We start from the raw sequence: 25,541 nt of genomic DNA, 5'->3' as shown, positions 1-25,541 counted from the left end.
TCGCCCACGCCGACTCTAGCTGCGCGTTCGTCGCGGGCCGTGAAATTGGCCCCGAGGTTGCGACTGAGCCAAGCTGAAGGATGGGCGGGCAACTTCCCGGTCCAGCTGGCAGCGCGGAGGTTACACAACAGGACGCGCAGGGCACTTCCACCAAGTTTGCAAGTGCGCTCCCGCACGGGGCAGCAGCACATCAGCACTGCACTGCGCGCCTGGGGCGCGGCGCAGCGCAGCGGGGTCAAGTTCAAGTTGCTCAGTGGTTCCCAGCGGCGAGAAGGCGCAGGCCAGCCACCTCCTGCACTGATCAATTTTGCCTGGCCATCTGCCTACTCCCTACCTGGCAAGCTCGGACCTTCGCCGGGGCCACCCGCCGCTTCTTCCGGCCGCGCTCTCAGCCCCGCGCTCAGTCTCGGGAGGTCCTTTGGAGAGCGCGTGGCCGCGGACCCCGACTCTGCTAGCCTGCACCCCGCTTGTGGTCCATGAGGGCTGCAGCCTTTCCCGAGGCTCCACTGGGTCTCTTGGGGCAGTCTTTGACCCAATGTCCTTTTTTCTTGCAGTAGACGCATTGATGCTTGTTCATGGGGGGGCCCCTTCTGTCTCCCCCCTGTCTATCCTGCCTCTGTCCTGAAACTACAGTGGCCAAAAGCTTGCTAATCTCTCTGTTTCTCTTACGGTCCCCTATATTTTCTCTCTCCTCAGCTTTCTTAAGTCGTTCTAGAAAGGCGGAAGGGGTTTCCTCGGAGCCCTGGATAATCTGCTTTACCTGAGCCAAATTGGTTGGGTGCCTAGCGGCCCCATGGAGACCCGCTATGAGCAACTGGCGATAGAGGATTAGGTGGTTCCTACCTTCGTCTGTAGTGAAATCCCAATCCGGACGTTCTAGGGGAAATGCCGCATCAATTTCATTAGGTAGCTGAGTAGGGCGGCCATTAGCCCCCCTGACATTCTTTCGCGCCTCTAGGAGGACTCTCTGCTTTTCTTCTGTCGTCAGAAACGCCTGCAGGAGTTGCTGGCAATCATCCCAGGTGGGCTGATGGGTGACTAGAATAGACTCAATCAAAGAAGTTAGCATGGAGGGATCCTTAGAGAAGGGGGGGGGGGGTTATTATTTTTCCAGTTGTAGAGATCTGAGGCCGAGAAGGGCCAATATTGGGTCTGGCCATTGGCGCCTGCTCTAAGTGGAAAAGCCTGGGAAGTGCTCGAGTCAGCAGGTTGTTGTTCTCTCCTTCCTCTTAGTCTGGCCGCCATCGGAGAGGGCTCCCGCGGCCCCACAGCTTCCTCGTCCTCCGAGGGGTCCGCCACTTCCGCCTCGCCAGGGTCCTGGGGTGGTGGTCCCTGGTATGGAGGTGGCTCTGCCGTGAGCAGGTCCACCAGGAGATCGTCTCCTGGAGGCAAAACCCGTGGGGCTGGCTTTGTCTTAGACTCTGGCGGTTTCTTTTTCTGTGAGGATTTAGTTAGTACAGGGTAGAGGGAAGAGCGAGAGGAGGAGTGAGAGGGGGTCCCAGCCGGGGTTGGAAGGATGGGTGGCGGCAGGGTAGGAGCAGAGGGGACAGCAAAGATGGGGCGTTTCGGAGGAACGAATGGCTTGACCCAAGGAGGAGGATCATAAGCCAGGGCTTCCCAAGTGACAATGTAGGCGGTCTGATCAGGGTGCCCATGAGGGCCAGGATTCATCACCTTGGCTTTAACCTGTGAGATAACGTTAAGGTCAAAAGTCCTGTCCCACGGCCATCCAACGTTGAAGGCGGGCCATTCTGACGTACAGAATGTAACCTAGCGCTTCTTGTGGACGTCCACGGACTGATTGTTCGCAATATCCTGGACATTTCGCCAATGCTGCAAAGTCAAACTCAAAGGGGTGGTGATGGACTGTCCCATAGTTTCAAATACAATTAGTGACAAGACGAAACTGACAAATGAGAGACAAACGGCAAGACTGCACAGACGCGCGGTGCTCCTTCGGTGCAAAACCGGAAGCAAATGTTCAGACGGAGACAGCGAGAGTCCGGACCTCTCTTCTCCCAGAAGAATCACGTACCCTTCGGACTGCGGGGGTGCCCCGAACAGCCCTACCTGGGTAGGACTCACAGAATATGGATGGGGCAAGAATCTGGCCCCAGACACCTCTGGGACGTCTCTCAGGGCTGCGGTTGGGAGTACGAGCTCATCAGCTCCTCCGCGGGTCCGCCAGATATGGATCTAGTTAGCCAACTAGTACGGATGCAGGCGCAAACATAGAAACACAAACGGTCACACAGAAAGTTTGCTGGCCAGCTTACCTCCCGTCGGTGGGTCGGTGGTCCCTGGGCAGGGGTCTCCAAATCTCGGTGGAACCTCCAAGATGAAAGACCCCCTAGGTGGGCTGCCTTTCAGTCCGGGGAGACCCTCCCAGGGAACAGTGAGACCACTCGGTGCGGATGCAAACAGCAAGAGGTTTATTTCAGATACACAGGTACCTGCGGGCAGCGAGTCTTTCGGAGGACTTGCACGCCTGCAGACTGGGGGAAGGTCTTTTTATAGGAAAGAGGGCAGCAGAAGCAGATTACAGAAGCAAATGCGTGGTTAGTGGTCAGTTGGAATGGGGCAAGGGGCATAGGTGGTTTTTCCTTTCCCAGCACAGATGTATGGGAACAGATTTCCTGTTAATTGATGTCCTGTCCTATTCTATAGATATAGATATCCTGCTTTGCAGCCAGGGACCCTGACCTCACTCTGCACTTATATTTGTTCGTCAAAAGCTTTGTGAAATGACGTTACAGCAGCTAAGCTGGGATCTTTCATAGGGGGAATTGTTTCTTTTGTGAATTGCTGATATTCTAAGTCGGGCACATGTGCTGACTATAGGCATCCTGTTTCCCTAAGCAAACGGGATGTTCTCATGAGAGCCGGCTAGCTGCAGGTCCTGAGAGGATCCTGAGGGTCTCAAGCGAACAGGATGTTCTCATGGGAGCAGGCCAGCTGTGGATTCTGGTGGGGGGAATGTCCAGAGGGTCTTTCACTATGAACAAAGAACATCTCCCTATTTTCACAGGTTTGGAGGGACCTGCAGTAGGTTCCACACCATGTGATTTAGTCTGGCTTAACCTACACGCCAAGGAATGAGGTGCTTGGGAGTCCCACAAATCTATAAGTTACTCTTGAAGTTGGGGGGGGGGGGGCTGGGCTTGTTATTGCTGCTGCTAACTTAATGTTGCTAGATAGGGGTCTTTCAGCTCAATGGTAGAGCCCTTGCTAGCACATATGAAGGTCCTGGCATCAATTCCCAGCACTACAGGGGAGGAGGATCCTAAGTTCAGGATAGCTTGGGTCACATAGAGGTTTTGAATCTAGCCTAGACTACATAGGGAGACCTTGGCTAAAAAAAAAAACAAAACAAACAAAAAAAAAGTCTAGGAGTTTTGTTGTGTGTGTTTATATGTGGAGGCAGGCACACAGCATACGAATACCATGGACTTGTAGGTGTTGGTTGTTGCTTCTTTCCTTTGCCACATGGGTCAGAGGGGGTCAAACTAAGGTCGTGAGGCCCAGTGCCAGGAAATGGTACATAGTTAAACATTTTAAATTGTTACTCCTGACACATTCCTTCATACACGGCAGATTCTACAGGCGAAATCGCTTATCTAGTCTTCTACTCAAAGGTTAGAGGGTTTTTTTGTTGTTGTTGTTTTGAGACAGGGTTTATGTAGTCCTGGCTGTCTTAGAGTTTGCCTGTGGACTAGGTTAGCCTCGAACTTGGAGATCCGTTTGTTTCTGCCTCCTGAGTGCTGGCATTAAAGGTGTGAGCCACCACCGCCAAGCAAGAGAAACTGTCATTGGCCGGCCTGCCCGCCCTATTTCGGCCTGTGTAAGAAGGTGAAAACTATGGACACCATAGAAGACTAGTTGGGCTTTTGCTTCTGAACCTGGGCCAGAGCCGGACTCAAGTGGTGCTAGGGGTGCCAGGAGGCTTGCTCCGGAGCATCTCCTGCTGAGCGCGGATGACCCGGTGCTCTGTGGCCTCAGACTTGCTACAGAAACCCGCAGTCAAGGGGGCTGAGTTGCTGAACCACTGCCGCACAACACAGACAGACAAAATGGCTGCCCGGAGAAGGCGCTATACAAGTCTCTCGCTCTCTTCGTGACTGAACTACAACTCCCAGAACTCTCTGCGCGGAAGACGTGAGTCTGAGCTCTTCCCCGGTGTCGTGGGTTGCCGCTCCCATCCCCTCCCCCTTCCTACAGAAGATTTCCCGCAGACGTTGCCTCTTCGGTACGGTACCCCGCCTTTCCCCGCTTTTCCACGCAGTGCCCGACGGGACTCGGGTTTTTCGAATGTCCCTTGCGCCTAAAAAAAAAAAAAAAAAAAAAAAAAAAAAAAAAGACCTACACTTACCTGTGTGGCTTCAACGCCTGCGCAAAGACCACTACGGCTCCCAGAGGGCCCAGCGGCTCTCGTGATTGCGTGCTGACGCACTCGGTCGTGCTGACGTGCAGCGCAATCCAGGCGGGGTGCGAGTGGCGCAGTCGAAGCCCGCTGCGGCCCCTGAGGAGGCGAGCGAGGCGTCGGCAGCGGCGGCTGAGGCTTGCGGACCGGCGAGGCGGCGGCTTCGGGCCCCGAGGGATTCGGAGACTCTAGCAGCAGCTGCGGCAGGACCTCTCCCTTTCGGAGGCGGCGGCCGGAGGCGGCGGCGGCGGCGGGTGAGAGAAAGGGAGCGCGCTAGCTGGGTGGGGGAGGGGCGGCGGTCTCGGCTCGAGGCCAGAGCGCGCGGAGAACGGCCCCGGCCGCCCCGCGCACGCGTGCTCGGCGCCGCCGCCGGCGCGGACGCCTTCTCGTTCCTTTCCCTTCCCCGCTTCCGCGGTCCCCGTCGCCGCGCGGCCTTCAGCCCCTTCGCCCCTCCCCCACCTGGCAACGGCGCGCGCCGCCGCTGGGTCTCGGCCGCGCGCCCCCGACGATTTCGATCGCAGTGCCCGAGGCTCTGCTTCTCGCCCGCCTTTGCTCTACCTGGGTCCGAGGAGACCCTCACCCCGCGGTCGCCTTCCCCGTCTTTTGAGTGGCGGGGAGGGGGCGGCAGCCGGGGGGCTTGTCCCCCGCCCGGGCTCCGGACCCGCCCGTCTCTCGACCCGGTTGACCCCGGCGTGGGTCCTCCTGCCCCTGCTGGGGGAGCCTGAGAAACGGCCGGAGCCGCGTAGACTGCGGGGCGCCTCGCGGTCCCCTCTCCCTTCTCAAGGCCGAAAATAGGCTTGGCGGCCCGATGAGTGCTCGGAGGCCTTGAACTTCGGGAGTTGGTCGTTAGTATCGGTGCCGAGGTTCTGCGTGTGTGTGAGGGGGCCGGGGCGGGGATCCAGAGAAAAGACAAAAACCGGACGTGTTCAGTCTGCGTGGATAAGGAGGATCATGTGCTCCTTCCTGTCGTGTTATTTCTATTTCTTTCTTTTTTACTTTCTGGTTTTATAAGACAGGGTCTCTGTGCTGTCCTGGAATCACTATGTGGACAGGCTGGCCTCGAACTCACAGAGCGATCTTCCTGCCTCTGTCTGCCGAGTGCTGGGTTTAAAGGCGTGCGCTAGCCATCATGTCCGCCTCCTAACCTGCTTTTTAAACATACCTCCTCAAGTGAACAAACGAGGCTTTTGGAGCTTTTCGATGGGAAGAAAATTCTGGACTTAAACAGCCTGGCCGTGTCAGCCATTTTCTTGGCATGTAATTCTACTTATGCTGTTATCATTTTGCGGTTTTTAAGACGTCCTGGAATCAAAGATTCACAAGGAGACCGTTTTTTTCCTCATTTGGATGGGCTTAGGTTAGGTCACTTGCTGGGTTAATTTTGGAGCTGCGTGTGTTACATGGTGCCTACGCAGTTAATAGTCGCTCAGCACCGAGTTCTGTCTTTTGCTCTGTCCTTTTCCATTTTCCAGGACCCACTGCTGTTCTCTCGGGTGCCGTTTCTTTTCCTGAGTATTTTTGTTCAAAATTCTACCTCTTTGTAGTTTGGAATTCTGATAATTATTTTACCTTGGCAACTTGCTTTTTCTTTCTGTTCTTAACTTTGGGAAGCTGCATGCTTTGTGCTGCCCGGTTTTGGTAGTTGTCGTTTCTCTTTTAGTGTCTTGAGCACTGCTTTAGATGCTGGGTGTAAATTCCCCCCTCCCACTTTTTATGCCCTTCCCTGAAAGTTCTTTAAAATCATGATTTTAGTATCTCTTGCTTAGCTTTCTTCAGGTAGGGAGTGGGCGGTTGAATTTCTGTGTAAAATGGTGGAAGTGTGAGTGAATGATTAGGTTGAAAGATTGTTAAAGGGGGCGAGGAAGCCGTATAGACCCTAGATTTAGAGGAAGGGAGGGAGGATTGGTATTCTTTTAGACTTTTAAGAATGCTTGTTGGAAGGTGCTGCAGAAGCATATTTCTTGGCTCTAAAAAGATTTTTTTTCCATTTCTTCCTGATTTGCACATGTCTTTCATAGGTTTAGCTCTGTCATTCTTGACCCTGATAGGCTTCTCTTACTTGGTTTTAGATTTCTAAAGCTGTTTTGATTGAGTAGGGCTTAGGCTAGACCTGAGAGTGGGATGGGGCAAAAGTACATTTGGGGGTTTGCTTTACATGCAGCATTTGCTTCTTTTTTTTTTTTTTTTTTTGGTTTTTCGAGACAGGGTTTCTCTGTGGCTTTGGAGCCTGTCCTGGAACTAGCTTTGTAGACCAGACTGGCCTCGAGCTCACAGAGATCCGCCTGCCTCTGCCTCCCGAGTGCTGGGATTAAAGGCGTGCGCCACCATCGCCCGGCTAGCATTTGCTTATATTTCTTTTTTTCACACTTTGGTGTTGTTTTTGTTCAGAAATTGATATACTAGTTTTGGAATTACATGAGTGTAATCTCATCCAACTCTTATCTCTTCCGTATGCTTTTACTAACCCCCACTTTTCCCTGTTTTGTGTGCTTCTTTATGCTAGTTTTCTTTCATTATGCTCAGAGAATCTATCTTGGAGAAAATATGTTGGAGGAAAAAAGCATATATAGTGAGAAGGGGACAGAGAACGAGTAATGCAGTCCAAAAAAAAAAATGGAGCTTGGGGTCTCTTAGTCATGCCGAGATTGGAACAAGAGGTAGAACCTGACTGGAAAACACAGGGTTAAATTGAAGAGTAGAGCAGAACTTGGAGAAAAAAAATGAAGTTCCAGAACAGAGCTTAATAGGGAAAGTCAACAGTGTTACATTAAAGTGAGATACGGAGTTTGAAGGTTTCTAGAACTTGTAAAGAAAGTATGGGAACAGTTGGAACAGAGAGAAAGATGATTTGTGTTTAGACTATCACGTTGAAAGCAGGCAATATTTAACAAGAGCTAACCAGACTTGGAGGAGCTGCAAGCGATGTGGTAAACTTTACTGGGAAGGAGACTAAAATAATAGTCACTGTAGTTGATAGGAGCTATGAATATTTGGAATCAAAGAGATGGCTCACCTTCCCCATGTGAAGTATAAGCTTATGTACCCATGGTTTCTGTGTTTCTGATGTTCTTGCTTGCCTGTAGTTTGGGTGTGAGGCTTCATAAGACATTTTAACTAGCCAGTTTACTTATTTAGATATCTAGGACTGTTTAATCCATTTCTTGTTAGTTCCGGTTAGCCTAGATATTTTATTTCTTGGAGGAGCCTTTGAAAATGGACTGTGGGCTTAAAGGTGCTTCTAATCTATAGTGTTTGTTGTGCCATTTGGAGGATTTGGTTATGAGTAGTTATGTTCAGAGTTTTGGTGAAGATACCATTTGTGTGTATTGTGGCCAAAGAAGAATAAAAGGGCAGTGTGGAGAGATTTGAGACAAACTGGATTTTGTTTGCTTAGGGTATGGAAAGGAAAGGAAAGTACAAAGAAGAATGGCTTATGATTTGGTGAGAGTACATTGTGAGAAAAGGTTTAATTAAAAGTAGTGGTGATTTAGTGGAAAGGATGAAGTATGGGGAGGATAAAGGGAGGGTTTGTTTGCAGACTAGTGGAATGAGGAAGTATTGCTTTGCTGATGGAGATTCAGTGTGAGACTTAAGTATTGAACTAAGAGAGCCAGGGATGTGGATATGGGAGATGTGGTAAGTAGTTAGATTGGGGCCAGGAGCCTGACTGGTGTCTCCCCGCTCCCCCTCAGGAGCGGTGGTGCCCCCCTGGGCACAGGGCCATGTACAACGGGATCGGGCTGCCGACGCCCCGGGGCAGCGGCACCAACGGCTACGTCCAGCGCAACCTGTCCCTGGTGCGGGGCCGCCGTGGTGAGCGGCCTGACTACAAGGGAGAGGAGGAACTGCGGCGCCTGGAGGCTGCCCTGGTGAAGCGGCCTAATCCTGACATCCTGGACCACGAGCGCAAGCGGCGCGTGGAGCTGCGATGCCTCGAGCTGGAGGAGATGATGGAAGAGCAGGGGTGAGGGAATGGGTGGGGAGAAGCCAAGCACTGAGTGAGTGCTTAGCTGGGTGTTAGGTGGGATGTGCGGAAAGAAACTAGAGTAGGTTGAAAGAGTCCTAAAAAGGAGCTGTAGGGGAGAAAGAAAATGAGCTTGAAGAATTGAGAAGAGTCATGGGTCAGTGCATAGTGGGATGTCAAGGAAACTATTTGGAGCATTAATAGCAGCCTAAGGGGGTCTGAATTATTTAGCTGAATTTATGAAGGGGAAGGGGGCCATCAAGGAACAAAAATGTGCTGTATAGGAAAGTAGCATCAGGCAGAAGAGCTAGGTAACCTGACAGGTGTTGTTATTTGGAAGGAAGAGAAAGGTAGGTGGATTTAAGGATTGCGGCCTTGGAAGTTGGCAAAGGCAGATTGGAATTGAAAGAGTATTTGAATTAGAGGATATCATGAGCTTGGCAGAGAAGTGAAGTTTTGGAAAAGGAACATATTCAGGTAGAAACCTGTTTAGAGCAGTGGTTTTCAAACTTGAGCAATGTTATCCTTTTATACATTATGTTTTCTTTGAAGTCCCAGGAAATAAAAGATCTATTCGTGTTGAAGTTGGGAAAGGAGCACTGGGAACTCTGCCAGCAAGCAAACTGTCCTCTCTTGGCCCCTGAATTGTAGCATGTTTAAAATCCACTGTTCTAGAGAGCATAGTGTAGAGAAGGAAGGAGAGTCGTGGGGGAAGATAAGGAAAACTTTTTGAGTGACAAGTACTGTGTGCATGGAGAGGAAAAAGGACCATGTTGGAAAGGAAGCAATTATAAATTGGGACTTGGGAAAACCCCGTCAAGCTCTAACCTTGAAGGGATTTATCCTTCAGGTACGAAGAACAGCAGATTCAGGAGAAGGTGGCGACCTTTCGACTCATGTTGCTGGAGAAGGATGTGAACCCTGGGGGCAAGGAAGAAACCCCAGGGCAGAGGCCTACGTGAGTGTTGATCTCAGGAATCTATGCCATTAGTGCTGCTGCTGTCCTTTCTTTTTTTTTCCCCTCCTTGGACTTGATTTTGCCTTTACTTTCCTTCGTCCAGAGCTGTTTGGCTCATCCTTATAATTAAGTTCTGATTTAGGACTCTCACTTTTGTTCCATGTATATCTTTCAGATTTTGGCCTTTTTTTCCCCCTCTAGGGTAACTGAGACTCATCAGTTGGCAGAACTGAACGAGAAGAAGAATGAGCGACTCCGTGCTGCCTTTGGCATCAGTGATTCCTATGTGGATGGTAGTTCTTTTGATCCTCAGAGACGTGCTCGGGAAGCTAAACAAGCAGCTCCTGAGCCTCCTAAACCATACAGGTACTCAGGAGAAAAGCCTGGATCTGCTTCCTTGTTAAAAGGAAATTCTTATTTTATTGTTTTTACTAGTATTTCTAGACTTTTTTTTTTTTTTTTTTCAGTTCTTCTGAGGCAGGCTCTTACTATGTAGCTCTCTGGCTGTCCTGGAATTCACTCTGTATATCAGGCTGGCTGCCTTTCTCTGCCCTCCTGAGTGCTTGAAGGTCTATGCCACTAATGCCTTTCCAAAGGTTTTTAGATTTTGTTGTCTTTTAGTTAAATTTTGTTTTTATGTTTTGCTTCTATTAATGTTTTTGTACCATGTGCCTGGAGACCAGAAGAGGACATTAGATCTCCTGGTAATAAATAGAGTTACAGATGGTTGAGAATCACCTTGGTGCTTGAAATGGGACCTCAGGTCCGCTGGAAAAGCAGTCAGTGTTCCCCCCTTTTTTTTTTCGAGGCAGGGTTTCTCTGTGTAACAGCCCTGGCTGTCCTGAAACTCCCTTTACAGAACAGGCTGGCCTTGAACTCAAGAGTTCTGCTTGCCTCTGCCTCTTGAGTGCTGGGATTAAAGGTGAGCACCACCACTGCCCGGCACAACTGGTGTTTTTTTTTTTTTTATATTAAAAATATTTATTTTATTTACTATGTATACAATATTCTGTCTGTGTATGCCTGCAGGCCAGAAGAGGGCATCAGATCCCATTACAGATGGTTGTGAGCCACCATGTGGTTGCCGGGAATTGAACTCAGGACCTCTGGAAGAGCAATCAGTGCTCTTAACCTCTGAGCCATCTCTCCAGTCCCACAGCTGGTGTTTTTAACTGCTGACCCTATTTTTATTTTTTTCAAATAATTAAGCTATTGTGTAGTGCGCACCTTTTATCCCAGCACTCGAGGCAGATGCTGACAGATCTCTTGATTTCAAGGCCAGTCATAACATAAGACCCTGTCTCAAAACATTTTAATGCAACCAAACATGACACATTTATTCTCAACATTTGGGAGGCAGAGGCGGCAGGAAGATCTCTGAGTTGAGGCTATAATTTGCTCTATATAGGTAGTTCCAGACAGTCAGGGAGGGCTATATAGTGAGACCTGCCTTAAAATACACACATTTTCTCACTAACAGAACCCAAGAATTAACTAAATAGACAACCACTTTTAAATTTACATCTTTTTGTTTGTTTTTCAAGACAGGGTTTCTCTGTATAGACCTGGCTGTCCTGGAACTTACTATGTAGATTAGGCTGGCCTCAAACTCAGAGATCTGCCTGCTCCTGTCTGCCCAGTGCTGAGATTAAAGGTATGCGCCACTACTGCCCAGAAAATTTACATCTTTTAATTCTGAAGTTTTCACACACACACTCAGACAAATTGACATGTAGCAGTTGTCCTAAGGTGAAGTAGTTATCAGTGAACTGTTTCAAGTATGTTTACTAGAGTGACATGTTTTAAGGAAATTTGTCCGGCCACCTAGAATCTCTTTGCCTTGCCTTTTCCCAGCCTTGTTCGAGAGACGAGCAGTTCTCGATCACCAACTCCAAAGCAAAAGAAGAAGAAAAAGAAGAAAGATAGAGGACGGTAAGTCAGTTGGAAAGTTACTCTTCTATTCAGGGTTCTTCACTGTTGTTGGACTTCTAGAATTTGAGTTTGCTTTCAGGTAGTGGATAATCCAAATTGCAAAGACAGTTGTAGGAGACAGAATTGCTTTTTCAAGTTTCAGCTCAGAAATTTGTGTGCTTAGTGGGAAATGATTGAATCTATAGCTCAGCCCAAAAAGCTGGCCAGCATCATTCTGGATTTTGATTTTGTGATTATCGATTAAATATAGAAGTAAATAAAGTGTGGACCGTTGATGCTGTTTGGGTTTGTTCGGGTGCTTTGAAGTAGTTTTGAGAAGTATAGGTTAGAGGGCCAGAGAGAAAGCCAAGTAAAATGACTTGCTTCTGAACCCATTATAGCAGGTCAGAGAGCAGTTCTCCTCGACGGGAGAGAAAGAAGAGCTCAAAGAAGAAGAAACACAGGTATGAGGTGTAAAGTTTCTTTTTTTGTAGGTTTTTTTTGTTTGTTTTTGTTTTTGTTTTTTTTTTTTTTAATTTAAGGGAAGGGTCTCTACATAGGGCTGTCCTGGAACTAACTTTGTAGGCCAGGTTGGCCTCTAGCTCAGAGATCTACCTGCCTCTGTTGAGATTAAAGGCATGCACCACCACCCCTGGCTAAGGTGGAAGTTCTTGGTAGTGATTGGAGGCAGCTCTTGAAGAGTAGTTGTGGTTTAATGATTTCTCTTTCTCTTTTTTTCTTTTCTTTTTTTTTTTTTCTTCACTGACAGGTCAGAATCTGAGTCCAAGAAACGAAAACACAGGTAAGAAAGAGCTTGTTGGTTCTTGGGGGAGACATAGCAGCACATGGGGGAGTGGTAAGCTATTTACTGTTTGATGGCTTTGTTTACTCAAGTGTTTGGCTTGTAGAAAGTGTCCTCCCTTGTTTTTAGTAGAGTGCAATCCTTTATCTACCTGTTACAATAAAAACTTGGCCAGTTATATTTCCATTTTACTTCAGATTTTATTAATATTTTACAAATTCTTTTTAGACAACTTTTCCTTATTTTCCAGGTCTCCTACTCCAAAGAGCAAACGTAAATCTAAGGACAAGAAGAGGAAGCGGTAAGTGTGTTTGGAAGAAATAGATAAGCACCCCACACACACACTTTGGGGGGACGAGATTGAAATCAGTTGTGTCATTGATTGACTAGTAGTTAAGGATTGAGATGGATGTGTAAAGGGGAAACCAAAAACTACGTGGGTACTGTGACTAAACAGGAACCTAAAGAGACTAGAGTTTTATCTTTGGGACCAACATAGTGGAAGGAGAGAACGAACTATAAATTGTCTTCTGATTTCCTTCTGCATACATAATATACTCAAACTAAATGTAATGTGTGTGTTTGTGACCAGGTCTTTTTATGTAACCATGTCTGTCTTGGAACTCACTCTGTAGATCAGGCTGACTTCAACTAGAAGAGATTGGCCTGCTTCTGCCTTCAAGTCCTGACATTAAAGGCGGGGGTCACCATGCCCAACAGATTTTCTTTGTTTTTAAAAAGAGATGAGTTTGGAGAATTCAGAATAAGTATGACAGACACCTGAGCTTTGATTTGGTCTTTCTTCAGGTCTCGAAGCACAACACCAGCTCCTAAGAGTCGTCGAGCCCATCGGTCAACTTCTGCTGACTCTGCTTCTTCCTCTGATACTTCTCGTAGTCGGTAAGGGGTGGTCCAGGAGGAATGGAGGGAGAGGGAATGATGATGGGTTAATCAATTTAATATTTATTGAGCGCCCACGGTGTGCTAGGCGCTGCACAGACCATTCCGAAGACACGGTCCCTGCCCTCTAGGAGCTGACAGGCTAAAGCAACAGGATGGACAGACATATATACATTTCCCCTTGTCTTTTTTTTTGTTCTTGTTAATTTTATTTTTTGTTTGTTATGATGTATATGGACTACCAGAATAGGGCGGGGGTGGTTTGCTGGTTTGGTGGTGTCTGGGGGAGGAAGGAGTCCTTACCCTGGCTTCCTTAATCGGGGAAGGCTTCCTGAAGGAGGTGGGCTCAGAGGTGAGTTGTGAATGAAGTGGGTAGGGAAGGGCCTGGGTGGAAGGTTTGGGTATGTTGGAGGGTGGTGAGTAAAGGCCTAGAGGGGTGTTATTTGGGATTGTATTGGGAAGAGTTGGAACGGAAAAAAGGATTGCATTTGCATTTTTAAAAGTGATTTGAGTCATGTGTCCATGGTTTGGTTTTTTTTGTTTTGTTTTCCCCCCAAAGAGGGTTGTTTGTATAGGAAAGTAGATTGCAGGCTGGGGGTGGAGGGGGTTTTCTATTCTCCCTTGAGCTGATTTCCCTGTTTTCCCCTGCCCTTCATCAACTCACAGGTCTCGAAGTGCTGCTGCTAAAATTCATACAACAGCCTTGACTGGGCAAAGTCCTCCCCATGCTTCAGGGCATCAAGGGGAGGGAGATGCACCTTCTAGTGAGCCAGGTGCCACCAACATACAACAGCCTAGTAGCCCAGACCCCTCTACAAAGCAGTCTAGCAGTCCATATGAAGACAAAGATAAAAAGGAGGTATTTTATTTATTTATTTATCTTGGTTTTTCAAGACAGGGTTTCTCTGGCTTTGGAGCCTGTCCTGGAACTAGCTCTTGTAGACCAGGCTGGTCTTGAACTCACAGAGATCTGCCTGCCTCTGCCTCCCGAGTGCTGGGATTAAAGGTGTGCGCCACCACCGCCCGGCCAGGAGTTGTGTTCTGAGTTGGTCATTGGGTCGCAGAGTTTTACTCAGGCATCTGCCTTAAAGGAACAAGTATGACAAGTAGGGTAAGGTATCTTTATTAAGAGAAAATCTTACCCTTTTGAGTTATGGTCAGGTTTAGCCATGAAGCTATAGAAGGCAGTGAGAGAGAGAGAATGAGAGTGTGTGTATGTGTGAATGAGGGTGGTTTTGGAGAAACAGACTGGGATAGTGTAATAGCAAGCATGAGAATTTTGGATATTACTTAAAGGAGATGCAGAATGAGAAAAAGTAAGAGTTCTCTGTATGAGAACTCTGAAAAGTGGGCAGGCTTAGCAGTGCTGCATGACGGACATTTTATAAGCAACTGCTAAGAAATATTTGAGTTTCTGTTTCTATATTAATTCATCTTTGTTTACCAAGACATTTTACACCTCCAAGTATTTTAAAATGAGTTGTGACCCACTAAATTGTGAAGTCTTCACAATGAAACTTCAGTTGATAGTTGTAGGTTTTATATTTGTTATTTGTTTATATCCATACAGTGGAACAAACGATTTTTAAGAAATTGCTTTAATTTTTCTATTTACAGTGTCTCTGTTTCCTTTTGTGTGTGTGTTGTGCGTGCACATGTGCGCACTTTTTTTTGACCCTATAATTTGCTGCTGCCAATCTGAAAACATTTTGGTAGTTCCAGCTTTATGCTTTTCTGATTCTGTGGCTGATTGTTTTTGCTGGTGTCAGTAATTAGTATAACTTAATATCTCATATTTTGTCTCATTTAGAGATAACTTTTTTAAGTTACAAGTTGGTTCATTTGCCTATTTTCAATGCTTTTTTTAAAAATTATTTTTAAAGTGTTTATGGTTTAGCCTCTTGGCCTATTCCTGTGAGACCTTGGTGTGTCTGATGAGGGGAAGGCAGGTGTTTAGAAGTCAGAACAACCTATATATGGGTTCTGGGGATTGAGCTCTGGTAACCACCAGGCTTATACCATTTATTTACTTGTTTATTTATTGGTCACTCATTCATGTGCTTATTTATTCAGAGGCAGGGTCTCCTTACATTATTTCTGACTGCCCTGCAATGCACTGCATAGTCCAGGCTGGCATTGAATTTACAGAGCTCCACCTGCCTCTGCCTCCTGATTGCTGGGATTAAAGTACTCTACCATGCCAGGAAAAATCATATTCCCTTTATACTATTTTTTGCCCTCTTTATGCTATTTTAACTTAATTTATTCCATATTTGAGTGGAAAGTTATTGTCACCCAACTGGTTTCACTTTTCATTGAATCATACCTTCTTTGGCGGGTGTTGTGTTCATTATGTATCCCCCACATACTGCCAGACTTCTTCCCTTGAGACTAAGGAAGAAAACTTAGTCTCAGGACACTGATGGTTTTTGTTGGTAATGGTAGTGCATTGTTTTCAATTTGTCTTTTTTCTGAGTTACTGAGATCTGATTGTTCATATATTCAGTTTTTTTCCCTACTAGTGCTTTATTTTTTTATTTTAAAAATACATTTATTTTGTTGGGTGGTCTTGTTACAAACCTTTAATCCCAGCACTCAGGAGGCAGGCAGATAGATCTCTGTGAGTTGGAGGCCAGCCTGGTCTACAGAACGAATTCCAGGACAGGCTTCATAACTACTGAAGAAACCCTGTTTTGAAACCAAAAGAAAAGTCTTTATTTTGTATGTGTATATGTGGTGGGTATACATGTACAGGGCAGAGAACAATTTAGAGAAGTTTTCTCTTTCTACCACATGAGACCCATGGTTTGCAGCCTACAAGGGTATCTTGCTGCCTCCCTGCTAGTATTACATGATGTCTTGTTAATTGAGTGTGACTTTGGGTAGAGAAAGGGTCAGTTGATTTGAGAGGTGTATAAAGGGAAGTTTTATTAGAAACTTTTGGAATCTTTCAGGTGATAATAGAGCTATGGTGTTTATCACTATCCTTACTTTCTTTTTCACTCTTAGAAATCTGCAGTTCGACCTAGTCCCTCTCCGGAAAGGAGCAGCACAGGGCCAGAACTACCTGCCCCCACTCCGCTCCTTGTTGAGCAACATGGCGACTCCCCACGACCCCTTGGAGCAGTCCCATCCAGTCAGGAGCCAGTTAACCCCTCATCTGAGGCCTCCCCAACCCGGGGCTGTTCACCATCTAAGTCTCCTGAGAAACCTCCCCAGTCGTCTTCCTCAGAGAGCTGCCCACCATCCCCCCAGCCTACCAAAGTTTCTCGGCATGCCAGTTCCTCCCCTGAAAGTCCTAAACCCACACCAGCTCCTGGGGCCCGCCGAGAGATTTCTTCTTCACCCACATCTAAGAATCGTTCACATGGCCGAGCAAAGCGGGATAAATCTCATTCTCGTACTCCATCTCATAGAGCAGGGAGATCCCGTAGTCCTGCCACTAAAAGGGGAAGATCTCGATCTAGAACCCCCACCAAGAGAGGTCATTCTAGGTCACGGTCCCCTCAGTGGCGTAGGTCACGGTCTGCACAGAGGTGGGGAAAATCTAGAAGTCCCCAGAGGCGTGGCCGTTCTAGATCTCCTCAGAGACCAGGCTGGTCCAGGAGTAGAAATAACCAGAGAAGAGGCAGGTCTAGGTCAGCAAGGCGTGGCAGGTCACACTCTAGATCTCCGGCCACTAGGGGCAGATCCCGTTCTAGAACACCAGCTAGAAGGGGTAGGTCTCGGTCCAGAACACCTGCCAGGCGTAGGTCTCGGTCTAGGACACCTGCCAGGCGTAGATCTCGGTCTAGAACACCAGCTCGCAGGGGCAGGTCTCGATCGAGAACACCTGCTAGGCGCAGATCTAGGACCCGATCACCAGTTCGAAGGAGGTCTCGAAGTAGATCTGCTAGGAGAAGTGGCAGGTCACGTTCTAGAACACCAGCCAGGAGAAGTGGCAGGTCACGCTCTAGGACACCAGCCAGGAGAAGTGGCAGGTCACGCTCTAGGACACCAGCCAGGAGAAGTGGCAGGTCACGCTCTAGGACACCAGCCAGGAGAGGGAGGTCACGCTCTAGAACACCAGCACGGCGAAGATCTCGCAGCAGAAGTCTAGTTAGACGTGGAAGATCTCACTCTAGAACACCACAAAGAAGAGGACGGTCTGGCTCATCAGAAAGGAAGAATAAATCCAGAACATCTCAGAGGAGGAGCAGATCCAACTCAAGCCCAGAAATGAAAAAATCTCACGTTTCCTCAAGACGAAGCAGGTCTCTTTCTTCACCAAGATCCAAAGCAAAATCTTTGAGGCGAAGCCTTTCAGGTTCCTCTCCGTGTCCTAAACAAAAGTCTCAGACACCATCAAGACGAAGCCGCTCTGGTTCTTCACCGCCTAAACAGAAGTCAAAAACTCCACCAAGACAGAGTCATTCAAGTTCATCTCCTCAGCCCAAAGTAAAATCTGGAACACCACCAAGACCAGGGTCTGTAACAAACACACAGGTCGATGAACACTCTACAACACCACAAAGACAGAGCTTTTCTGAATCATCACCTGATGGCGAGGTGAAATCGAGGACCCCATCAAGACAAAGCTGCTCTGGGTCTTCTCCTCGTGTGAAATCTAGCACACCTCCAAGACAGAGCCCATGTAGGTCATCATCTCCACAACCCAAAGTCAAAATGGGAATATCACCAAGACGAAGCCATTCTGGCTCCTCTTCTCCAAGTCCTAGTAGAGTGACATCTAGAACACCTCAGAGGCAAAGCAGATCAGTATCTCCCTGCTCCAAGGTGGATTCTAGGTTGTTGCCAAGACAAAGCCGTTCTAGATCCTCCTCACCAGATACTAAAATGGAACCAGGAACACCACCAAGACACAGTCATCCTGAGTCTGCGTCACCATACCCAAAAAGCATGCTCCAGACTCCTCCAGAGCAAAATCTCTCTGCATCAAAGTCACCCTGTTCCCAGGAGAAGTCTAAGGATTCACCAACAGAAAGCTCTGGATCCTTTTCCCTCTGTCCAGGTGCAACACTCAATACATTACCAGGAGAGAGCTGTTTTAGCTCCTCATTTGTGCAGCAGAAAGGACAGTCTCAAACTTGGCCAGATCCCAGGTCTGATGCTTCAAGTCCAGAAGTGAGACAGACTCACTTGGAATCTCCCTCACTGCAGAGCAAATGTCAAACATCTCCTAAGGGTGGCCCTTCTAGATCTTCATCTCCAGTCACTGAGCTGGCACTCAGATCACCAGTAAAACAAGATAAAGGTGAATTACCAACGGATCCAAAGCTGAAATCAGGAATGTCTCCAGACCAGAATAAAGCTAAACCTGACTCTAATCTATATCCTTCAGTAGAGTCTAAATCTCTTTTGGTACAGAGCATATTGGAGCCTCCTGAATTGAAAGAGAAGCTAGGTTTAATTCAAGAGGATGTTGCTGCATTGTCATCTTTACCAAGAGAAAAGTTTAGTCCTATACAGGATAGGCCTGAGTCATCTACAGTACTGAAAGACATACCTAGAGTATTATTAAAGGAAAGAAGTGAAACTGGGTCACCTCTAGGCTTAAGAGACCAAAATAGTTCATTACCTAATTCAAGCCAAGGTGAATTAATGGAAGCAGAAAAATCTGAGCAACCTTTAAGTCAGATTCTACCCAGTTTATCTCCAGAACATAAAGAAATGCCTGGAAGTAACATTGAATCATCTCCTGAAATAGAAAGGCCTGCTGTGTTGTCTGTTCTTGACCAAAGCCAGGCACAGCCTTCTTCAAAAGCTGCAGAAATCCCCGCAGAGGCTTCATGTTGGAGTGGGCCACAGATTTCTCCAGAACATAAAGAGCTATCTCATTCTCCCCCTGGAGAGAATAGCTTTGCATCATCTTTAGAGTTTAGAAACTCAGGCCCCATTTCAGAGGTAAATGCTGAATTTTCTCCTGAAGTTAAAGAAGAATTGAATGGGCCATTTCTTAATCAAATGGAGACAGATCCATCTCTAGACATGAAAGAACAGTCAGCAAGGTCCTCTAGGCGTAGTAGTTCTGAGTTTTCCCCAGAAGTAGTGGAAAAGGTAGGAATATTTTCAAATCAGAGTGTGTCTTCTCCTGTACTTGAGACTGTACACAGAACACCTTCAAGAGAAAGTAGTTCTGCATCTTCTCCTGAACTGAAAGATGGTTTACCTAGAACTCCATCTAGGAGAAGCCGGTCTGGGTCTTCTCCAGGACTTAGAGATGGGTCTGGGACTCCTTCCAGGCATAGCCTATCTGGATCATCTCCTGGGATCAAAGACACACCTCAAACCCCATCCAGGGGACGAAGTGAATGTGACTCATCCCCCGAACCAAAAGCATTGCCTCATACTCCCAGAGCGCGAAGTCATTCTCCATCATCCCCAGAACTCAACAATAAGAGTGTCACACCTCAGAGAGAAAGAAGTGGGTCAGAATCCTCAGTTGAACAGAAAACTGTGGCTCGAACCTCTCCTGGGCAGAGAAGTCGATCTGGGTCTTCCCAAGAGCTTGATGGAAAACCCAGCACGTCCCCTCAGGAAAGAAGTGACTCAGACTCCTCTCCAGATTCTAAACCCAAGACTCGAACCCCTCTTAGACAGAGGAGTCATTCTGGATCATCTCCAGAGGTTGACAGCAAGTCTCGACCTTCTCCCCGCCTCAGTAGGTCTGGCTCATCTCCTGAAATGAAAGATAAGCCAAGAGTGCTACAGAGGGCTCAGAGCGGTACGGATTCTTCTCCTGAACACAAAATATCTGCCCCTCGGGCCTTGCCCAGACGTAGTAGATCAGGTTCGTCAAGCAAAGAGAGAGGCCCTTCACCTGAAGGAAGCAGTAGTTCTGAGTCTTCTCCAGAACACCCACCTAAATCCAGAACTGCTCGAAGAGGTTCCAGGTCCTCAATGGAGCCAAAGACAAAGTCTCGCACACCACCTCGACGTGGGAGTTCTCGTTCATCTCCTGAGCTAACCAGGAAGGCTAGAGTCTCTCGTAGAAGCCGCTCTGCCTCCTCATCACCAGAAACCCGCTCCAGAACACCACGACGTCGAAGAAGTCCTTCAGTATCTTCACCAGAGCCAACTGAAAAGTCAAGATCTTCACGGAGGCGGCGTTCAGCTTCATCACCCCGTGCCAAGACAACTTCAAGGAGAGGTCGATCTCCTTCACCAAAACCTCGTGGACTCCAAAGATCCCGATCCCGCTCACGTAGAGAGAAAACCAGAACAACACGACGCCGGGATAGGTCTGGATCATCTCAGTCAACATCACGAAGAAGACAGAGGAGCCGGTCTAGGTCTCGGGTCACTCGCAGACGGAGGGGTGGCTCTGGTTACCATTCAAGATCACCTACCAGACAGGAGAGTTCCCGAACCTCATCTCGACGCAGAAGAGGCCGATCTCGGACACCCTTGACCAGTCGGAAGCGATCTCGATCACGAACCTCACCAGCTCCGTGGAAGCGCTCTAGGTCTAGAGCCTCACCAGCTACTCATCGGCGATCCAGGTCCAGGACACCCCTAATTAGCCGACGTAGGTCCAGATCTCGTACCTCACCTGTGAGTAGGAGAAGGTCAAGGTCAGTAAATAGGCGTAGATCTCGGTCAAGAGCATCCCCTGTGAGCCGAAGGCGATCTAGGTCCAGAACACCACCAGTAACTCGCCGTAGGTCGAGGTCCAGAACACCAACAACACGTCGTCGCTCTCGTTCACGGACTCCTCCAGTGACTCGCAGAAGGTCCAGATCTAGGACTCCACCAGTAACCAGGAGGCGATCGCGAAGCAGAACTTCACCAGTTACTCGAAGAAGATCGAGATCCAGGACATCCCCAGTCACTCGAAGAAGATCTCGGTCTCGAACATCTCCAGTCACCCGGAGGCGGTCTCGTTCTCGAACCTCGCCAGTGACACGCCGACGCTCCAGGTCCCGAACTCCTCCAGCTATTCGGAGACGCTCTAGGTCCCGGACACCACTGTTGCCACGCAAGCGCTCTCGAAGTCGCTCGCCTCTTGCTATCCGTCGCCGTTCTAGGTCTCGTACTCCTAGAGCAACTCGAGGCAAGCGGTCTCTAACAAGATCTCCTCCAGCCATCCGTAGGCGGTCTGCATCTGGAAGTAGTTCTGATCGGTCACGTTCTGCCACTCCTCCAGCAACAAGGAATCATTCTGGATCTCGTACACCTCCTGTAGCACTCAGTAGCTCTAGAATGAGCTGCTTCAGTCGTCCTAGCATGTCACCAACTCCTCTTGACCGATGTAGATCACCTGGTATGCTTGAACCCCTTGGCAGTGCTAGAACACCCATGTCTGTCCTACAGCAGACTGGTGGCTCAATGATGGATGGTCCAGGTCCCCGGATTCCTGATCATCCGAGAACATCTGTTCCAGAGAACCATGCTCAGTCTAGAATTGCACTTGCCCTGACAGCTATCAGTCTTGGCACTGCCCGACCACCTCCGTCTATGTCTGCTGCTGGCCTTGCCGCAAGAATGTCCCAGGTTCCAGCTCCTGTACCTCTCATGAGCCTTAGAACAGCCCCAGCTGCCAACCTTGCCAGCAGGATTCCAGCAGCATCTGCAGCAGCCATGAACCTTGCCAGTGCCCGGACATCTGCTATTCCACCATCAGTGAACCTTGCTGACTCAAGAACACCAGCTGCAGCAGCAGCCATGAACTTAGCCAGCCCTAGAACAGCAGTGGCTCCTTCAGCTGTGAACCTTGCTGATCCTCGAGCCCCTGCAGCTACAGCTGTGAACCTCACGGGAGCTAGAACACCAGCTGCATTGGCAGCTTTGAGTCTCTCAGGCTCTGGGACACCCCCAACTGCTGCAAATTATCCCTCCAGTTCCAGAACACCCCAGGCTCCTCCTCCTGCAAACCTGGTGGGTCCTCGATCTGCACATGGCACAGCTCCTGTGAATATTGCTGGCTCTCGAACCCCTGCATCCTTGGCTCCTGCAAATCTCTCAAGTGCCAGGATGGCTCCAGCCTTGTCTGGTGCAAATCTCACCAGTCCCAGGGTGCCCCTTTCTGCTTATGAGCGTGTCAGTGGCAGAACCTCACCTTTACTGCTTGACCGAGCCAGGTCCAGAACACCACCATCTGCCCCAGGCCAGTCTAGGATGACCTCTGAGCGGGCTCCTTCCCCTGCTTCAAGAATGGTCCAGGCTCCTTCGCAATCTCTTCTCCCTCCAGCACAGGATAGACCTCGGTCCCCTGTGCCATCTGCCTTTTCAGACCAATCTCGTTCAGTTGCCCAGACCACTCCTGTAGCAGGGTCTCAGTCCCTTTCATCTGGGACGGTAGCAAAGTCCACATCCTCTGCTAGTGATCACAATGGCATGCTTTCTGGCCCTGCCCCTGGGGTGTCCCATGCTGAAGGTGGGGAACCACCAGCCTCTACTGGGGCCCAGCAGCCTTCTGCATTGGCTGCTCTGCAACCAGCAAAGGAACGTCGGAGCTCTTCCTCCTCTTCATCGTCATCTAGCTCCTCCTCTTCCTCATCTTCATCCTCCTCCTCCTCCTCTTCCTCTGGCTCAAGTTCTAGCGACTCTGAGGGCTCCAGCCTTCCTGCTCAGCCTGAGGTGGCACTGAAAAGGTGAGGGAGTTAAGGAATCTAGGGGGAAGGTATTTACAGTGGGTGGGGAAGTTGGGAGGGAGAAAAAACTTTAAAGAAGCACTCGAAACTTTGGGGGACCTTGACCTTCAAGTTGGGAGTAGAAAGAATGCTGGGTGGGGGCTTCGTGGGGAGGAATGGGACAGATAAAAGTCTCCACAGGTTAATTCTCTAGAGGATAATGATAAGTTTTCCATCTCTACAGAGGACAGAACTAGAGGAAATGGACTTAATTTTACAGCAGGAGGGATGGCAGTTAGATCTCAAGAGGAACTCCCTGGGCTGGAAGGATCTTCAGAGGTCATCCCATCCCTCTCCCTGCCTCCAGGCAGGACGGCCCTTCCCCTGCCAACCTGCACTCACAGGGGTCTCCCCAAGCTGCGGCTCTCCAAGGACGGAGACCACCCAGCTTCAACTTCCACATCTGAGTCCAGGGGCTTTATTCCTTCATCAGGGACATTCTTGAGGTTTAACCTTGATCCCTTGTGCTTCGGGCCCCAGCCTGTTGCTTGTGTTAGCAGAGGTTTGGTCAGCTCTGTGCCACTGCTCCAGAGAAGTGCTTACTGGCCTGCCTTCGAGTATTCCCAGGGCCTTTCTCAGGCACCCCTCCTCCACTGCCGTTCCTCCAGGCCAAGGAAGGTAGGGTTGGGGCTGGGGCATCTTGTCAACTTCTGACACCTTTCTTTTCTCTCACAGGGTCCCCAGTCCCACCCCAGCCCCAAAGGAGGCTGTGCGAGAAGGACGCCCTCAGGAGCCAACCCCAGCCAAACGGAAGAGGCGCTCTAGCAGCTCCAGTTCCAGCTCCTCCTCCTCCTCTTCCTCCTCCTCCTCCTCCTCTTCTTCCTCTTCCTCCTCCTCCTCTTCCTCTTCTTCCTCTTCTTCTTCCTCCTCTTCCTCTTCCTCCTCCCCCTCCCCTGCTAAGCCTGGCCCTCAGGCCTTACCCAAACCTGCAAGCCCCAAGAAGCCACCCCCTGGCGAGAGGAGGTGAGTGCTTCCTTGCCTGTTGTGGAAAGGGGGTTGGGGGTGAGTTCTCCAGAAAAGGGACCCTGGGTGAGGTTCCTGCTGGGGTGCCTCGTGTGGACGTCTGTGTCTGGTTGTACGGGAGGAGTCCGACATTCCTCTTATCCTCCCACAGTGTTGTGTTCTGGTCAAGGGCTGCACTATCCAACTGAGGGCCCAGGCCAGAACTGGGAAGTCGTAGGATTCTTCCTCCCTCTCCCCTCCCCTGACAAGCAGCCTGGTCTCAGAGATTCTAGCTCTAAGTTTCCCCATTGCTGCTGCAGGGCTCTGGTCTGGCCACCGTCATCTTCTCCCGACTCTGTCCACAGCCTCCTCCCTGTCTCCCTGCCTCCACGCCATTCTCTTCCACACGTAGCCAGAGGGATCTTTCTAAAACGCACATCTGGTTACTTCCCTTCACTCCACAAATCCTTCCGGGACGCCCTGTGGCCTGCAGGATAAAGTGCCACCTCTGCAGGAATGGCGTGTGAGGCTCTTCACCAGCTGCCCTTGCCCGCCCTGTGTTCCTCCTGCCCGCCCCCACACATGCCCTGTGCTCCGGTCATACCCAGCGCCTTGCAGTCTTAAGGAGAGCCCCATGCCTTTGGACATGCTGTTCCTTCTGCCTGGGATTTCCTTGTCTGCCTGGTGAATTCGTTCTGCAAGACTGCACCCAAACAGCACCTTCGAGAAGACTGCCCTGCCATTTCCCTGCCCTGCCCAGGTCCCCCCATCCTTGCTCGGATCCTCAGGCCCATGCACATCCATCCCTGCTGGCCTGTTTCCTATATAGGAGGCATGTGTGCCTTCATTGTTGATCTCCTTCACTCCCAAACAAAACTCCAAGGACAGGGACTCTTTTATCTTTGCATCCCCCGCTGTGCCCTGTCCACTGGGGGCACTCGGTGGATGGTGTGCGGGCGGATGGGTGAGTGCGGACAAAGGTGGGTCTGAGGCTGGCCCTGTGTGGTGTGAGGTTTGGTGGTCAGGACCTGGGTGGGTGGTCCTGAATGCTTGGCTGGTGGGTTTGGGAGGACATGGTGCTATAGAGGCCTACTCTGCTCCCTAGGTCACGCAGCCCTCGAAAACCAATAGACTCCCTTCGGGATTCCCGATCGCTCAGTTACTCACCTGTGGAGCGTCACCAGCCCTCGCCCCAGCCTTCACCAAGGGATCAACAGAGGTAGGGCACATAGCAGGTACTATTAATCTAGCTCACCTAGCCACCAATGAAAAAACTTGTTGGTACTGTTCTAGTGCCTAATTTCTATTCTCTTATAGCAGTGAGCGAGTTTCCTGGAGAGGCCAGCGTGGGGACAGCCGTTCTCCTGGGCACAAGCGCAGGAAGGAGACACCCAGTCCCCGACCTAATCGCCACCGTTCCTCCAGGTCTGTCTCCTTGGAAGCCTAGTCCTTGTGAGAATTAGAAGTTAGTTGAGACTGTTTGAAGTGATGCATTGACCAATCTTCTGTTTCAGGTCTCCATAATCTGGATTCCACCACACTCATGCTCTGGAGACATGAGTATTCCTCATTTTTCCCAGAAGAATCATGGAAGGAGTCTTTGTCTGCCTTCCCTTGAACCTTGGCAGCATCTTGAGGGGAGGGCTTCCCCCCCCCTTTTTTTTTGTTCCTGTGAAATGTTGATCTCTGTGAGTTTTTCCTGGTTCATATGTTTTGGGGGGTTGGAGGGGGAGGGAATGAGTTTGGGGAGGGAGGGGCACAGTTCAGGAAATTGTAATGATCCAGGAAGCTGTTCCTGCTCAAGTTCCTTGGGGTGACTGATGTTTTGGAACTTGGTAAGTCACATGTTCTTGGAAGAGGAAGGAGTTAATTTTGGAGGAGTTGCTGCACCCCCCCTTCATAAGGTTGTGACACCCCTCCCCCCAACTTCCATGTTTCTTAATGCATTTTGGTTTTTTAAAATCTGTACAGCAAAAGCAACTTTTCTGTCAAATAAAAAATGAGAAACACAG

At 49.2% G+C, this 25,541-nt stretch overlaps 1 protein-coding gene across 6 annotated transcripts; it reads left to right on the top strand.

The window, feature by feature from the left end:
* Window positions 1-4,484: 4,484 nt before the first annotated feature.
* Srrm2 (serine/arginine repetitive matrix 2) lies at window positions 4,485-25,540 on the top strand. Of its 6 annotated transcripts, none has more exons than XR_005976466.1 (15): window positions 4,485-4,674; window positions 8,113-8,384; window positions 9,235-9,342; window positions 9,544-9,708; window positions 11,197-11,274; window positions 11,655-11,717; window positions 12,023-12,055; window positions 12,306-12,356; window positions 12,863-12,955; window positions 13,622-13,814; window positions 15,965-22,548; window positions 23,263-23,550; window positions 23,850-24,509; window positions 24,635-24,748; window positions 24,847-24,862. XR_005976466.1 is itself a non-coding variant. In XM_041675859.1 (15 exons), the coding sequence occupies exons 2-15, from the start codon at window positions 8,143-8,145 to the stop codon at window positions 25,051-25,053; spliced, it is 8,127 nt and encodes a 2,708-aa protein (XP_041531793.1). In that variant the 5' UTR covers window positions 4,486-4,674; window positions 8,113-8,142; the 3' UTR covers window positions 25,054-25,540. The 6 variants fall into 6 exon arrangements, 5 of the variants coding, with proteins under 5 accessions (XP_041531793.1, XP_041531792.1, XP_041531794.1 ...); XM_041675859.1 differs by lacking the exon at window positions 23,850-24,509 and adding an exon at window positions 25,044-25,540 and having other exon boundaries at window positions 4,486-4,674; window positions 24,850-24,954; XM_041675858.1 differs by lacking the exon at window positions 23,850-24,509 and adding an exon at window positions 25,044-25,540 and having other exon boundaries at window positions 4,487-4,674; window positions 24,847-24,954.
* The last annotated feature ends 1 nt before the right edge of the window (window position 25,541 follows it).

This window comes from Microtus oregoni, unplaced genomic scaffold (assembly GCF_018167655.1).
Source record: "Microtus oregoni isolate MIOR12 unplaced genomic scaffold, Mior012 000027F_ref0000203, whole genome shotgun sequence".
In the NCBI taxonomy this organism is placed as follows: domain Eukaryota; kingdom Metazoa; phylum Chordata; class Mammalia; order Rodentia; family Cricetidae; genus Microtus; species Microtus oregoni.
This window is presented reverse-complemented; position numbering and strand designations above follow the sequence as displayed.